Source organism: Musca vetustissima, unplaced genomic scaffold (genome assembly GCF_032173495.1).
Source record: "Musca vetustissima isolate MV318-11 ecotype Yass unplaced genomic scaffold, APGP_CSIRO_Mvet_v1 utg30834, whole genome shotgun sequence".
NCBI classification, from domain to species: Eukaryota; Metazoa; Arthropoda; class Insecta; order Diptera; family Muscidae; genus Musca; species Musca vetustissima.
Window position 1 is genome coordinate 47,720 of NW_026877839.1, and position 17,600 is coordinate 65,319.

A 17,600-nucleotide genomic window follows, 5' to 3' on the forward strand; every position below is an offset into this window, starting at 1 on the left:
CTTTAAGGTCCGCATATGTAAATACCATAATCACATGTTTCCACAATTTTTGTGCTTCTAGCTTCCTTCCTTCCTCCCTTATGAAGACATAAATTCAATATGTTACACTTCTTTCCCCTTTAATGGATGCTAGCCACAGGGGAGCTGCCTCCCTTTTCAATGGTCCTTCATAAAATTGATTAGTTATTAGCCTATAAAACCGAGACGTTTTCTTTTGTAACCAACCTAAGAACACAATCTACTGCTGGCGGAACATAATTAATAAATTGAAAAACATTCTTAGTTTTATTACACATATCATAGTTTTCTTTTTTTATATATAATCTCCATCCCATCTACATTAGAAATATGATACCGATAACAATAATGTCATTGTCTTCCAGTTTCCGCCTCAATTGCCTCTTAATGGTGATGGTAAATTATTTTACGGCAATTGTTATTTTCCACCCATCCTCCTATCTTCATCTCGGTAATAATATTTATCCATGCCTCTATTGTTTGCGATCTAAAGTAATAGCACTTTTGTTTTTGTTTTCGTTTTCGTTCTTTTTTGCTTTTATGCGATAGCTTTCATTATTTAATGTTAATGGTTTAATTAGAAATCTTTAGAGATTAATTACAGTGTCATATATCATTAGAGCATATGTTCGGTCGTTGTTGTTGCTGTTGTTAATATTCTATTGAAAAATTATTTTCCAATATAATCGTAACAGAGATATAACATGTATGTATGGGCTTTTGGCATACACATACATATAGTAACATATATGTAGCTACATATGACTGTGTGTGTGTAATTTCAATTATGATGACGAAGCTGAGATTATCTGCTATAGGGGCTTATTTAGAAATTAAAATATGTGGTTGTTGATTTTTAATTAGGATTTATAGACAATTTTCGCATCCTTCAGATTTATTTAGGAAGGAAATTTAATAGGTGTCTTATATACATCAATTAAATATTTAATTTTGAATTAATAATCATATATTTAAGCTAATATATCAACTTCCACAGGTTGCAATCACAAAACAAATCGAATATTCTTCGTTTCTAAAAAATTAAATCATTCACAAGGCTTGCAAATGAACGTGCATTATATTGAATATATGGGAGCTATATCTAAATCTAAACCGTTTTTCAAGAAAATTAACACACACCATTGTAGACCTAATTCATTACGATATGCCAAATGTCCTTCAAATTACGCTATGCCAAATTTCGTATAAATCGAAAGATATTTAGGGACTTTGGTGCACCTTTTTCATAAAATCGGACGAACTTATATATGGGAGCTATGCCTAAATCTGAACCGATTTTCACGAAATTTAACTCATATCATTCTAAACCTAATTCATTACGCTGTGCCAAATTTCGTATGAATCGAAAGATATATACGAAATTGGTGCACCTTTTGCATAAAATCGGACGAACATATATATGGTAGCTATGTCAAAATCTGAACCGACTTTCAGGAAACTTAACACACTTCATTCTAGACTTTATCCTATGCCAAATTTCGTGCAAATCGAAACATATATTAAATCGGACGAAAATATATATGGGAGCTATATATAAATCTGAAGCGATTTTTCTCGAAACTTAACACGCATCATTCTAAACCTAATTAATTACGCTGTGCCAAATTTCGTGCAATTCGAATAATATATATGGACTTTGGTACACCATTTACCTTAAATCGGACGAAAATATATATGGGGGCTATATCTAAATCTGAACCGATATTTCCCAATTTCAATAGGGTTCGTCTTATGCCAAATAAGTGAGTTGTGCCAAATTTCATGAAATTCGGGTCATAAATGCGACCGGTACATTGTTCACAAGAATAAATGAACGGACGGACAGACTGATATGCATAAATTGACTCAGAAAGTGCTTCTTAGCATATTCTTAAAAGGAATCATGGGTCTATCTCGATTCCTTTTGCCTGTTACAAACATATGTACGAATACATAATACCCTGTACCACAGTATGGTGAAGGGTATAAAAAGTGCGCCGATATTTAATATCTTCGAACTTGACCTAGTCAGACAGAAAAAAATACCGGTATTTCGACGGGGAACATTTTACTCGTATCGAAGTGTATATATATCCTCATCGACTAGAGCAACATCTAAATCTGAACCGATTCTAACAAAACTAGACACATGTTAGACTATACTAACTTCAGTACGCTGTGCAAAATTTTGTGCCACTCGACCTAACTTTGGGTATTTGGTGACGAAACTATATAAGTATATCTAAATCTGAACCGATTTCAACAAAACTTGACACACGTTATGTTATACTAACATCAGTACAGTGTGCAAAATTTTGTGCCAATCGGCCTAAATTTGACTCTTTGTTGCATCATTTGCAAAAAAAAAATCGGACGAAAATATATATGGGAGCTATATCTAAATCTGAACCGATTTTCACCATTTTCAATAGGGTTGTTCTTGGTGAAAATAAATAATATGTGCAAAATTTCATCTTATTTGAATAATAAATACGATCTGCACTATGTTTTCAATTTAAATCGATCAAAAAAAAAAAACTTTGCAGACGTTAAGCTATCCCAAATTCAGTATGTTGTGCAAAATTTGGTGTCAATCGGCCAATGTTTGACACTTTTGTACACTATTTGCTAAAAATCAGACGACAATATATATTGGAGCTATATGTAAATCTTAACCGATTTTTTTCCAATTTCAATATGGTTCGTCCTTGGGCCAAATAAATGCCAAATTTCATCTAATTCGGATCATAAATGCGACTTAACATGGTCCAACAGACAGACCCTAAGTTACATTCGTCCCAGTCAATTTATCGAAAACGTAACATTAAAATTCCATTTGACCAGTCAGCTGACTAACCCAGTAGTCGCTCCTTACATTTTATGTTGCCAATAATAAAAAACAAAATATAATAATAATAAAAGCTAGTGTCTTGTAGCACAAAATAAAAACATTTCCTAACCTTCATGTTTTTCTTCATTCATTACGATTTCATGGAAATGGTAAAATATTTCATAACACACAACGAATGCTGCCCTTCTTCTGACTATCGTATTTTATTTAGTATGTTTTTTTTGTTTTTGTTCATTTCATATTTTCTTGTCGCCTTATGCTTTTGGCCCTGACCTAGACGCCAGGCAACAACAACGTTGTTGTTGGACATGTTTATATATATTTTTTGCATGTTTTTGACGGTTATTCTTTAGTCATTTAGTCGTCAGTTAGTTTAATGCCTCGATGATTTTCTAGATGTAGGTGGATGTATGTATGTATATTCGGTGGTTATTTCCAATAACAGTTTACACTTTCATAATTTCCAACAGGAGGGTGGAGAGACGTATCTAATTGAATTGAAATGTGAGAGGAGTAAGAGTTTAATTAGATAATGGCAGTAACTATTTTGGAATATTTCAAATATTACCTGGGTGGGAAGATATTTCAAGTTCAAAAGAATTTTTCTTTCAAATTTATTTTTATTTAATTTTCCAATCCACCCTAATAGATATTTACACGCCATGCACTTTTGCATGTTTGAATGGTCATGTATGTGCATTATGCTAATTAAACAACAACAACGAAAACGGCAAATGCGATGGTTATGGTCTGCAAATACTGACATTGCAAGTGTAAATATGTAATTTATGTATATGTGTTTTCCTAGTCTGCTTTACATCTAGAAAATTACATGATGAAATGGAAGAAAATATTCTAATTTTTTAAAGGAAAGAGGTGTAAAAAATAAAAAAAAAATGTAAACTTTGATTTTGAAATATATTTTTAAAGGAAAATGATCTGATGAATTTTGAAAAGAAAATACTTTTTAAAAAATCAAATCTAAAGTTCTGTTAAATTTTTAAAATAATGTTCTTTAAAAAATCCACGCCCAAAGTTTTGATGAATTTAAAAAAAAATTATTTAAAAAACCCAAGCCTAAAGGTCTTAAGAATATAAAAAAATATTCTTTAAAACATCCAAGTCTTAAGGTCAGATGAATTTTGAAAAAAAAATGTTCTTTAAAAAAATCCAATCCTAAAGGTTTGATGAATTTTGAAAAAATATTCTACGCCAAAATCCACGCCAATAGGTCCGATAAATTTTGAAAAAAATATTCTTTAAAAAATCTACACCGAAAGGGTATTATGTCTTTGTGCATATGTTTGTAACAGGCAAAAAGAAACAAAATAGACGCGTGGTTCCTTTTGAGAATATGCATAGAATCACTTTTTAAGTCGATTTATACATGTCCGTCTGTCTGTCCATCTTAAAATGTAAACAACGTAGAGATCGCATTCCTGATTCGAATTGGATGAAATTTGGCACAAATTTGGCACACCTATTGAAATTGGGAAAAATCGGTTCAGATTTAGATATAGCTCCCATATATATTTTTGTCCGATTTATAGTAAATGGTGCACCAAAGTACCTATATATCCTTCGATTTGCACGAAATTTGGCATAGCGTACTGAACTAAGTCTATAGCGATTTAAGTTAAGTTTCGTGAAAATCGGTTCAGATTTAGATATATCTACCATATATAGTTTCGTCCGATTTGAGATAAATATGCACCAAAGTTCCTATACATCCTTCGATTTGCACGAAATTTGGCATAGCGTACTGAATTGAGTGTAGAATGATGGGTGGTAAGTTTCGTGAAAATTGGTTCAGATTTAGATATAGCTCCCATATATATTTTCGTCTGATGTAAAGTAAATGATGCACCACAGTAACTATATATCCTTCGATTTGCACAAAATTTGGCATAGCGTACTGAATTGAGTGTAGAATGATGGGTGATAAGTTTCGTGAAAATCGGTTCAGATTTAGATATAGCTCCCATATATAGTTTCGTCCGATTTGAGGGAAATAGTGCACCAAAGTCTCTATATATCTTTCGATTTGCACGAAATTTGGCATAGCGTACTGAATTAAGTCTAGAACGATGTGTGTTAAATTTCGTGAAAATCGGTTCAGATTTAGATATAGCTCCCATATATATTTTCGTCTGATTTAAAGTAAATGATGCACCACAGTAACTATATATCCTTCGATTTGCACGAAATTTGTTATAAAGTACTGAATTAAGCCTAGAATGGTGTGTTTTAAATTTCGTGAAAATCGGTTCAGATTTCGATATAGCTCCCATATATATATATATATATATATTCTTCCGATTTAAGGAACATGGTGCAACAAAGTACCTATATATCATTCGATTTGCACGAAATTTAGCATAGCGTACTGAATCAAATCTATAGTGATGTGTGTTGAGTTTCGTGAAAATCGGTTCAGATTTAGATATAGCTCCCATATATATTCGTCCGATTTTTGGTAAATAGTGCAGCAAAGTCCTTTTATAACCTTCGATTTGCACGAAATTTTCTAGCACGATGTGTGTTAAATTTCTTCGAAATTAGTTCAGATTTCGATATAGTCCCTATATATATTTTCGTCCGATTTAAGGAAAATGGTGCACCAAAGTACCTACATATTCTTGGATTTGCAATGGCGCTTCAAACTCCTAATGTTTGTTCGATTAACACGAAATTTTGAACAATGTATCAACTTCAGATTTGAATGGCGTTATTGCGTTTTGTTAAAATTGGTGCAGATGCAGCCATAGCTTCCATATGTATTTCGAACGGGTGTCTGATTGACATTTATTTTTTTTACAGTGCGGCGTACCGAATACCGTGTATCAATTTTGATATAAAACGTTTTCCATAAATTTGTCCCATGGTATGCAGACGACTTTAAATCTGCCCGAATGAAATTAAATTTACCATAGGTTACAGAAAGACATGAGTATGATCCTTCGAGGGATCATTGACATGCAAATGTAAAGATACATATGCGCAATATACCCAAAGAGGTGAAGGGCATATCGGCTCAGTACGACTTTACTACTTTCCTTACTGGTTTTTATTTGTAAACTTTATTTCAAAAACATTAGGTCTCTTCCACTTGAATATTGCTATTAAAATCTAAATTTTGGTGGTGGATTTGGATTGTATGGTCCAGTGCTGCTGGTTGGTATTTTGGGCCGATGACCAGAACTGCCATTAACTTTGTTTGCACCCACGATCAAAAGGATAACGACTGCCAAGAAACTGAAAACTCTTTTGAAATTCATTTTTCTCCACAAGGCTGCGCGATTCTAAAATGTAAACTGATGCTTGTTACTGCATGCAGTTTAATATTTATAGGAAACTGAAATCTGAAACAAATATTGAATTTTTGTGATAAGAAAATACCAAAGGGGGATTTTATATAGCTTAGATTTATAGGGCATTTTTTGTTATTCTTGAAGAATGCTGTGTTATCTGTCAAACTGAAATTTTAAAGGGGGATTTCCAGGGACTGTCAGTGAAATGAAAGATTATCATTGAAAGGTGATGTTTGTCATGTACCTAGGAAAATATTTTTTGATCTTTTTTCTACAGAATATTGAAGTCATGAACTAAGTGTGGCCCAGATCGCATATAGACCATTAGTAATTTTATTATTTCTGTACATTGTTGAAATACCTTCTTGGTCCTAAAAAACTGATTTGGTTTTTATTGTAGTTCTAAAGAGAGCATTAGGTCGCCATAAAACCTGCCAAGGCATTCATTTCATTTGAATGCTTTTTTTCCCATCAAAAAGCCTAAATGTGAAAAATTACATTTAAACTGAAGCAGGTGAATATTTTCCCAGACTATAAAAAATTAATAAAAAAAATTATCAATTATTAAATTATAAGCGTATATCCTTGCACGGGGCCAAACATATGGCATTGTTTCCAGAAATTCATTCCCGGGTAATTTTCTTTTCCTGAAACCAAACGAAAAAAATATTTATTTGCAATAAAGAAAAAATCAGTCGAACGACATTTGTTGACATTGGCGGTATTGGTTTGACTTTCGGTTTTATAAAGCGGTAATTCAAAAAATCTTTCAAATGATATTTTTTCAAATAAAATAATTTTTTTTTTGTATCCGATAACGAAATTTCGAACATTGACAACCATGTCTACAACGATGCAATCAAGCTATTATCAACAAATTGTAAACTACGAAAATTACCGATTATCCTTTTCGTCATTGTCCTTAAACGGACAAGAAAATGAAAATGGTCAAATAATTGTCAGTCATCCTTTTGGCCGCTTGAAAGACATCGAACAAGTTTTAATGACATTTCGTGAGAAGCGTAAATATTTTCAATATAATAATTATGATATTGCTCAAGAAATGCTGCAGGCCTTGGCTGAATATATCGATAAGGCCGAACAAATGGAAATGTATATGAAAAAAATTAATGGTGAGTAAATTAAAAAAAAACTCAAAAGAATATTTTTTTCCAGCCACCATAAGGCGTGGATTTTTTTTAAGCTGTTAAAGACGTTAAAAGACGTGGATTTTTTGAAAGAATATTTTTTCAAGCCACTATAAGGCGTGTATTTTTATACCCTTCACCACACTGTGGTACAGGGTATTATGGCTTTGTGCATATGTTTGTAACAGGCAAAATGAATCGAGATAGACCCATGGTTTCTTTTGAGAATATGCATAGAATCACTTTTTGAGTCGATTTATGCATGCCCGTCCTTCAGTCTGTCCGTCCGTTCGATGTTAAATTGTAATCAAAGTACGGTTCGCATTTATAATCCGATCTGGATGAAATTTGGCACTGCTCATTTATTTGGTCCATGGACGAACCCTATTGAAATTGGGAAAAATCGGTTTTGATTTAGATATAGCTCCCATATATATTTTCGTCCGATTTAAAGGAAATGGTGTACCAAAGTCCTTATATATGTTTCGATTAGCACGAAATTTGGTATAGCAAACTGGATTACGTCTAGAATAATGTGTGCTAAGTTTCATGAAAATCGGTCAGTTTTAGATATAGCTCCCATATAGTTTCGCCCGATTTTAGGCAAATGGTGCACCAAAGTCCCTGGAAATCTTTTCATTTGCACGAATTTTGGCATAGTGTAGTGAATTAAGTCTAGAATGATGTGTGTCTGTTGATGTTAAAAGTATGGGTCGCATTTATAATCCGATGATGTGTGTCTGTTGATGTTCGTGAAAATCGGCTCAGATTTAGATATAGCTTCCATATATATTTTCATCCCAGTTAAGGTAATTGGTCCACCACAGTCCCTATATATGTTTCCATTTGCACGGAATTCGGTATAGGCAACTGGATTACGTCTAGAATGATGTGTGCTAAGTTTCATGAAAATAGGTTCAGTTTTAGATATAGCTCCCATATATAGTTTTGCCAGATTTTAGGCAAATGGTGCACCAAAGTCCCTGGAAATCTTTTCATTTGCACGAATTTTGGCATAGTGTACTGAATTAAGTCTGGAATGATGAGTGCAAAGTTTCGTGAAAATCGGCTCAGATTTAGATATAGCTCCCATATATATTTTCATCCGATTTAAGGTAATTGGTGCATCAAAGACTCTAAATATCTTTCGATTTGCAAGAAATTTGACATAGCGTACTGAATTGCGCCTAAAATAATGTGTATATATATATGTGTGCTCCCGAAAATCATTCGATTTTTTTTTCAAGCCACTATAAGTCGTGAATTTTTTTAAAGAATATTTTTTCAAGCATCAGGAAGATGATATTCTATGTATATTCTAAAAATACCTTAGAAAATCTTCCACCTATAGGGGACATGCTGAGGGTATTATACCTATTGAATACCTTTAGCGTATCTTCTGCATATAGAATACTTACAGAAGATGTTCACAAAATTATTTTCAATTTGTAAAATTTAAAAAAAAACATGTTTTAAAATTACCCATAAAAACTTGAAACTACTGCAACGTTCTACCATGCATCATCACACATAAAAGTGCCCTCGCCTGCAGGTAACAACGAAAAACTATTTTCCACATCTTTAACTTTTATTATTTGCAGATTATGGTACAGAGGGAAAGATGGAGATGATAAAACTTCAAGGCATTTGTTTCATAGCATTCTTTTGTTCGTCGTATTTTTTATGGCAATTTAAATGTTGCATTAAAAATGCACAAAGTTGTACATATTGTTCGGAACATATACACACACATTCATTTTAAACATACCTTGTTTTCATATGGATGGATGGAGAAAGAACGTTAAAAAATACTGAAATCATTTCCGTCAGAGAAAGAGGAAAGTTCGTGGCAGCTGCTAGTGGTAGTAGTTGCCGTTTTTTTGTTACACTTATATAATCAATTGCAAGCGTAATATAAGATTTAAGTTTAAAAAAATAAAATTCAAACTATACGTTCCATATAAAAAAGGGATGTGGAGGAAGCTAGATGTGGAGGTCAATTTGTAAGTGCATATTGTTTGTTTCATTAAAACTAATGAAGAAAGCCAGAGGTGGCCCTAGTAACAAGGGAGAATGTTGGTAACAAAATCATTACAGCAAGGTCGTCTGGTATTCTATCTCGTCAAAACCGTATATATATATATATATATATATATTTACTATCTGAACGGAGGGTTATAGGTATAGATTATTGTTAAAATGCCAAAGTCAAAATTGTGTGGACTTTTTACAATATTTTCTCAAGGACCAACAAACCAAAAGGCTTTCTTCTTCTTTTGGATTATCTAAAATATTTTTGGAGGTACAAAAAATGTATAGGCTTCGATTTTTATATTCATAACCAAAAAGCGGATTCTATATTAATTCTATTATTTTTTTTAATTCTATTATTAATTCTATATTAAATTTGTCATTTCGTTTTCTCGAAATATTGGTGGGTCACCCCATAAAAATTAAAATCCATTTCCATTTCGCCACGACAAAGCTCGCAATATTTGAGATAGAGCTCTGAGGTTCTTGGCGAGACCCCCACCCTTTTTTGTACGCTAAAGGTCATAATCGGATTTCTGCCTTTAATTTTATTCCTTTGGTATAGCCACAATATAAGGATTTTAGGAATTTTTAATGCCCATCTCATGGTGAGTTTAAAAAATGTTTCGCCCGGCCAATTAAACGCATATCGTGAATTTTTATGAATGTTGTTTCCAATACCAATATACCTATAGACATCGATTTTAAATAATAATTTTTGAAAAACCGACAATCGATAGATTTTGATTTTTAGGGATATTTTGGAATAATTAAACTCTAAACGTAGGATATTTTCTACGCGAACCAACAAGCGTCGTTCTTTCGAAGAATATTTTTTCAAGGGCCAAGGGACCAATAGTTTCGTTATTTAAATGTTGTTTTTTTTTTAAGAGCGAGACACCAATAGCCTTGAATATTTTTAGAAAATACCAACAAAGCAATAGGGGAAAGAACAATAATTATACCCTAAGCTTGATTATACCCCTAGCCATATGGTTAATAAGGGTATATACACTTTGCTACGGCAAAAATGTACCTCATCGAAATATTGATTTTAGACTAAATCCATTTCAGACAATTTGGAGTCAATTAACATATTTCCGTCCGTACGTCTGTCAGGCGGATGCGCACGATAACTCTAAAAGCGGATAAACGATTTGATCCAAAAGTTGTATATCGTAAAATTTACACAAAACTTAGTTTAAATTCGAATATAGGAAATATCAGTCCACTCTTTCTGGTATCCGACCCAAAAAGGAAAAAATGGTAAAATTTTTGCTGTAAATTAATATTATAATATCATGCGAACGGACTATCCGATATGAGGCAAAGTAATATATTTTTACCGAAACTGTATATTGTTAGAAGGTGGGAATTATCGGTGCATTCCTTCTAGTATCTCCCCCACAAGGGGTCAAAATTAAAACGGGTTATAAATCCAATATTAAGGGAATGGAATGTCCGATTTGATTCAAACTTTGCACATTCTGCATAAAAATATCCATTGTAGGACCAAGCTCTGATATAACACTCATAGCAATGTCGTATCAATTCGGGGTTTCTAAGCATTTCCGACCGATTTTTAAGAATGTATAGACAAATCCGGTCGTATCAATTCGGGGTTTCTAAGCATTTCCGACCGATTTTTAAGAATGTATAGACAAATCCGGTCGTCTATTCGTCTACTGAAATCACAATAACTTTTAAGGGAATCGGGATATAAATTTCATGGAATCGAGATACAATATTGATCTATAGTTTCATATATCCATCATATTGCAGTGAACTTCTAAATACTCAATTTAAATCCATAATGTGGTAGAAATCGTTTATCTCAATTTGGTTTGAAGTTATTTTTGCCCATTTTCATATTGCTTCTGTGTTCTAAGATTTTATTTATAATAGCCTACCGTACGTATCAGTGATGTCGTTACTCATACTCAATGATAACACTATGACACGAAATAGAGGGTGTAATGCACCAATTCGGGGTTTCTTAATAATTACTTTCGACCGTCTACAAACTACTTTGCAGGGAAAATTTGTTAGAAATTGTTACATATTTCTGTCCGTCTATTCGTCTGTTAAAATCAAACCAACTTTCGCGGAAATCGGGATATAAATTTCATGGAATCGGTTTACAATTTGTATACATAGGTTGATATAAACCTCATAAAGCAGTATAGTTCTAAGTACTTGATTTAAATCCACAATGGGTAGAAATATTTTAACCAAATTCTCTCATATTGATTCTGTGCTCTAAGGTTTAATTTATGATTACCTACGGAACGTATCAGTGATGTCGTTACTCATACTCTAATGATAACACTACGACACGAAATAGAGGCTTTGATGCATCAATTCGAGTTTTCCGTTGCACATCATAATATTTTTACCAACCCTAGAACAAGTCCGAAGGTGGAACCTATCGGCCCACTCCTTCTGGTACCTTCCCCACTAAGGGTCATTTGAAAATTTTTATTTCAATATCAAAGGAATGAAATGTCCGATCTATCCAAACTTTGCATTTTCCAAACCTAGGTCATTTTCGAAAATGGGACTCATAGGACCACCCCTTCTGGTATCTTCTCTACAAAAGTTCAAAATCTTTCAATTTGTTAGGCTAATATCCAGCGATCCGATTTGATTCAAACTTTGCACATTATAATATTTGTACCTTAGCTAGATCAAGTCCGAAGATGGAACTAATCGATTCAATCCTTCTGGTCCTCGCCCACAACCATTCCAACATATATTTCTATAGAGCAATCTCTTCCTGTATCTCTCCACAAATAGCTCTTCGTCCTATAGAAGAGCTGAAGGACTTCTTCGTCCTATAGAAGAACTGAAGGTCTTCTTCGTTCTATAGACGAGCTGGAAATCTTCTTCGTCCTGTAGAAGGTCTTCTTCGTCCCATAGAAGAGCTGAAGGTCTTCTTCGTCCCATAGAAGAGCTGAAGGTATTTTTCGTCCTATAGAAGAGCTGAAGGTCTTCTTCGTCCCATAAAAGAACTGAAGGTCTTCTTCGTCACATAAAAGAGCTTAAGGTCTTCTTCGTCCCATAGAAGAGCTGAAGGTATTCTTCGTCCCATAGAAGAGCTGAAGATCTTCTTCGTCCCATAGAAGAGCTGAAGGTCTTCTTCGTCCTATAGAAGGCCTGAAGTTCTTCTTCGTCCTATAGAAGAGCTGAAGGTCTTCTTCGTCCTATAGAAGAGCTGAAGGTCTTCTTCGTCCTATAGAAGAGCTGAAGGTCTTCTTCCTCCTATAGAAGAGCTGGAGGTCTTCTTCGTCCTATATACCGCCAAGCATAGCCTGGAGGTATACATCTATCGGCAACATCGACTGACACTTTTTCACTTGTTGTAGATTATTTGGAGTTTAAAAAATCTTTCAGAAAAAGACGCATAAGGACTCTTGATAGATGGAGGCTCTGGTTTCAAAAAAAAAAAAAAGAAAAAAAAATATTCCTCATTCGATTTAAGTATACACATGTGATCTCAAAAATAACGCACAATGGCCGCAACTAAAGATTTCAAACCTTTTAACCATGAGCTTTAGAGTTAACAGCGAAAACTTGAACTATGATGAATTTGCCCTTATGAATTCTGCATATACTCGTCAAAGGATTCCATCCCGAAAAGGAAGGAGGTTGGAACCCCCCAGAATATGATTTTATGTCAAAAAAGAGGTCACCAATTGATTCTATTTTTTTGGCGAATTATTTTTTTTTTTTAATTCACTTTAAACAACACAACACTAGGTTGGGTAGGTTTATGCTATTAAATGTCCATGTTATCAGTGATAATGTTAGACGGCGCCAGGTAACAATTAGTATTGACTAGGCCTGGAATATATTGTAGTCTTCGTATACTACTGCCCCCATCCTAGTAAGGATGCTGGTATTTCTCCTGGCCAAATTTTGGTCAGAATTATGTTGATGATTTCATAGGCTCATATTTTCTTACTTAATACAAATTTATATATTTTACTTCGTAATATTAGTTAAGCTTAAAAAAAATCATTCAAGATCAATTAAATTATTTAAATCACCACACATTGCATACCTACCTCATATTTTTTTTCCTTTGGAATAGATGATATTATCTCATTTGTATTTGTTGACATATGATATATGTATTAACTGGCGACAGAAGGCATTCTACTTTTTTGTGTGTTATGCCTCTTCAACGGTAACAGTAACACAAACACTTGAATACATACACATACACACACCCACACATAACGACATTTACACAAACCATGACAACGACATGAGTATAAACATTAACGCTTTTACAAATCACCTGAGAATGTACAATATGTTCAGCATGCCTACTATCGGATGCGTACAGGCGTGTGTGTATGAATTGTTTTCTCATACAAAAAAGGATTCGCCACCACTACATGGTTACCCGCCCGCGCCCTCTACGCTGCCAATTGTCTCGCCCACATTTTCGTGGGAACATTGTTTGCCATGTCGAATAGTTTATCGATGCATGAATTTCCGTGTTAACTTTTTTTTGCCACAACTACAAACATAGTGACAATTGAGTGCGTGTGTGTGTTGGGTATTGCTTCACAGTTGTACAAAAAATATCAATTGTCTGCTATTATATAGTTATATAGCTAGTTACTTTGTGATCTAGTTACTTCATACCCCAAAAAGGAACACACTGTTGGATTTTTTTGTCAATTGAAAAAGTGTGTGTGTGTTGCAAAGGGTAATTGACTATCGAAATGACTGTATATATGACATACCCATGCACACACTAGTGGTACTTACAGGTAATTAGTAAAATATCTAGTTCATCACCAGTTACTCGAACTACTGGGTTCTTATATCCGCACACACTCATGTTTATTTGCATATCATTGATATTGTATAGTAAATTAAAGAGGAAATATAAAATAAAAAGGCATATTTAATGGTATTTATATGCATTTAATTTTATAGTTGTAATTTCCGTCTATACCCCATTTGTAAATGTTGCGGAATGTTGGTTCAAGGTTAGAAAAATTGTGTGTTGCTTCTCTTGGCAATGCGAGGAGGGGAAAGATGGGAAGAAATGGAGGAGGATAGTAGAATCCAAGATTTTAGAATGGTAAATAATGGAATATGTCGGTCCAATCGGCATTGTAACCCTATTTCCCAACCTAATTGCCTGTAATATAGTATTTCGGATTCTTGGTGAATTACCAAACTCTTTGCAGAAAATTTATATGTTTTCACATAAACCCCAGGAACCTCACATGTCAATAATTTTAAGGCCCTGGCAACATTTTCCGGTTGCAATGGCTAATATTAGGCATTTCGTGGTATCTGGGGATCAACTTTTCCATTGTAAGCCCTATTTTCCAACCGAATTAACTGCAATATAGTATTTCAGGTTCTTGGTGAATTAACAAATTCCTCGTAGACACATTTTTATATATGTAAGTCCATATATTCACATAATCCCAAGGAACCTCACATGTCAATAATTTAAAGGCCCTGACAAGATTTTGCACTTGTAATGGCTAGCATTAAACATTTTAGTGTTTAATTCTGATGATCAAAAAACGTTCTGGATTCCATATTTCGGATATGGGCCTCATACCCGGTCCAATAAGCACAGCCCCAATTGTAGCTCTTTTTTTTGGTGAATTAGCAAATTCCTCGCAGAAAATTTTTAATATAAGTCCATATTTTCACATAAAGCCCGGGAACCTCACATGCCAATTTTTTAAGGTTCTGACAAAATTTTTCAGTTGTAGTTGTAAATGTATGTTCCGGATATAGGTCTAATACCCGGACCGATTGGCACAGCCCCAATTGTAGCCTTTTAATATAAGTCCATATTTTCACATAAACCCCAGGAACATTACATGTCAATAATTTTTAAGGCACTGGCAACATTTGTCAGTTGCATTTCGTGGTTTCTGAGGATCAAAAAATGTTCTGGATAAAAATTTCTGTTGTAAGTCCATGTTTCGGATATAGGCCTCATACCCATTACGCATTGATGCATCAATTCGAGTTTTCGTTTCGTTTAAATTCAAAATGGGTACAAATATTTTAAGCAATTCTCTCTCATTTTGCTTCTGTGCTCTAAAGTTTAATTTATGATGACCTACGGAACGTATCAGTGATGGCGTTACTCATACGCCAATGATTGCACTATGACACGAAATAAAGGCTGTGATGCATCATGGTATTCCATGTATAACTTTCCGTCAGATTGTAAATAACTTATAATAGAAAGTTTTTTAGAATATATTGACATTTCCGTCCGTCTATTCGCGATATAAATTTCATGGAATCGATTAACAATTTGTATCCATAGTTTGATATAACCCTAATATAGCGGTGAACTTCTAAAAACTCTATTTAAATCCATAATGGGATAGAAATCGTTTATGCCAATCAGTTTTGAAGTTATATCTCCGATCTCTTATAATGCTTGTGTGCTCTGGGTTTAATTTATAATTACCTATGGAACGTATCAATGATGTCGTTACTCATACGCCAATGATAACTCTATGACACGAAATAGAGGGTGTAATGCACCAGTTCGGGGTTTCTTAATAATTACTTTCGACCGTCTACAAATTACTTACCAGGGCACATTTGTAAAAATATATAGACATTTCCGCCCGTCTATTAGTCTGTTGAAATCACACCAACTTTCGCGGGAATCGGGATATAAATTTCATGGAACCAGTTAACAATTTGTATCGATAGTTTGATATAATCCTCATATAGCTGTGAAGTTCTAAAAACTCTATATATATCAATAATGGGGTAGAAATGTTTTAACCAAATTCTCTCATATTGCTTCTGTGCTCTAAAGGTAAATTTATAATTACCTATGGAACGTATCAGTAATGTCGTTACTCATACGCCAATGATAAGACTATGACACGAAATAGAGGCATCAATTCGGGTTTTCCGTTTATAACTTTTCCAAATAATCATTTCCGACGACATAAATGACTTATTAGGGAAATTTTGTAAGAATCGTTTATCCCAGTTCGTTTTGAAAATTTCTCGGCTCTATCAAATCTCTACTTTGCTCTGGGTTTGTAATGGCCTACGGAACGTATCAGTGATGTCGTTACTCATACGCCAATGATAACACAGGGTGTGTGAGGGTTTGATGTATCAATTCGATTTCCCGTTATTATTATTATAAATAATCATTTCCGACCGACTATAAATTACTTATCAGGGAAAATTTCCTTCCATCTATATATTTATAATTACCTCTGGAACGTATCAGTGATGTCGTTACTCATACGCCAATGATATCACTATGACACGAAATAGAGGGTGTAATGCAACAATTCGGGGTTTTTTATAATCACTTTCGACCGTCTACAAATTACTTGTCAGGGAAATTTTGTAAGAAATTTTACACACTTCCGTCTGTCTGTCTATTCGTTCGTCGAAATCACACTAACTTTCAATGGAATCGGAATACAAATTTCATGGAATCGAGTTAAAATTTTTGATATGGAATGATTTGATATAGACCTCATCTAATAGTGAACTTCTAAATATACAATTTGAATCGATAATGGAGTAGAAATTATTTATCCCAGTCCATTTTGAAGTTATTTCTCAGCTCTCTCATATAGGGATTTGGGCTTAATTTCTATTGGCCGACGGAACGTATCAGTAATGTCGTTACTCATACGCTAATGATAACACTATAGCTCATGGTCTTAGTGCGTGGTCATTCATTAAAAAAAATCATGGGTATGAAAGCCCGTAGCGATTATATTAAAACCCAAAAGGACAACTTCTTAATAGGTGAAGTTTTCTAGATATTGTGTGTTCCTAATAAAAAAAAACTAAATATCATTGTTTGGGACTTTTACAGGTGCCTTTTGAGATTTCATGACATCGATAAAATCGAATAAGGAATATTTTTATAAAATAAACGATAAAACCCGAATTGATGCTTCACAACCTCTATTTTGTGTTATAGTTCAATCAATGGAGGGAGTATGAGTAACGACAGAACTGATACGTTCCATGTTTCATTACAAATTAAACCCAGAGCTTAGAGGTCATATGATAGAGTGGAGAAATAACTTCAAAACCAATTTGGATAAATGTTTTCTACTCCATTATGGATTTAAATATTTAGAAGTTCACTGTTAGATAAAGTCAATATCAATATCAAACCATAGATTAATTGTGGCTTATGAAAAAACAGTTTCCATCAACAGATCTCTTTTTTAATGAAATTTTTTTGCA

The 17,600-nt window shown here is 33.7% G+C and overlaps 1 protein-coding gene across 6 annotated transcripts in view; it reads left to right on the forward strand.

The window, feature by feature from the left end:
- Positions 1–17,600, forward strand: part of LOC133322515 (oxysterol-binding protein-related protein 8-like) — an 81,976-nt gene that overhangs the window by 5,429 nt on the left and 58,947 nt on the right. For 2 of the 6 annotated variants that reach the window (XM_061531507.1, XM_061531508.1), the window contains exon 1: positions 7,134–7,313. The exons of the other annotated variants lie outside the window; for them this stretch is intronic. In XM_061531507.1, coding sequence (XP_061387491.1) covers positions 7,184–7,313 — 130 coding nt within the window. In that variant the 5' untranslated portion in view covers positions 7,134–7,183. Of the gene's footprint in view, positions 1–7,133; positions 7,314–17,600 lie in introns of those variants that run through there. 6 annotated transcript variants of the gene reach the window in all.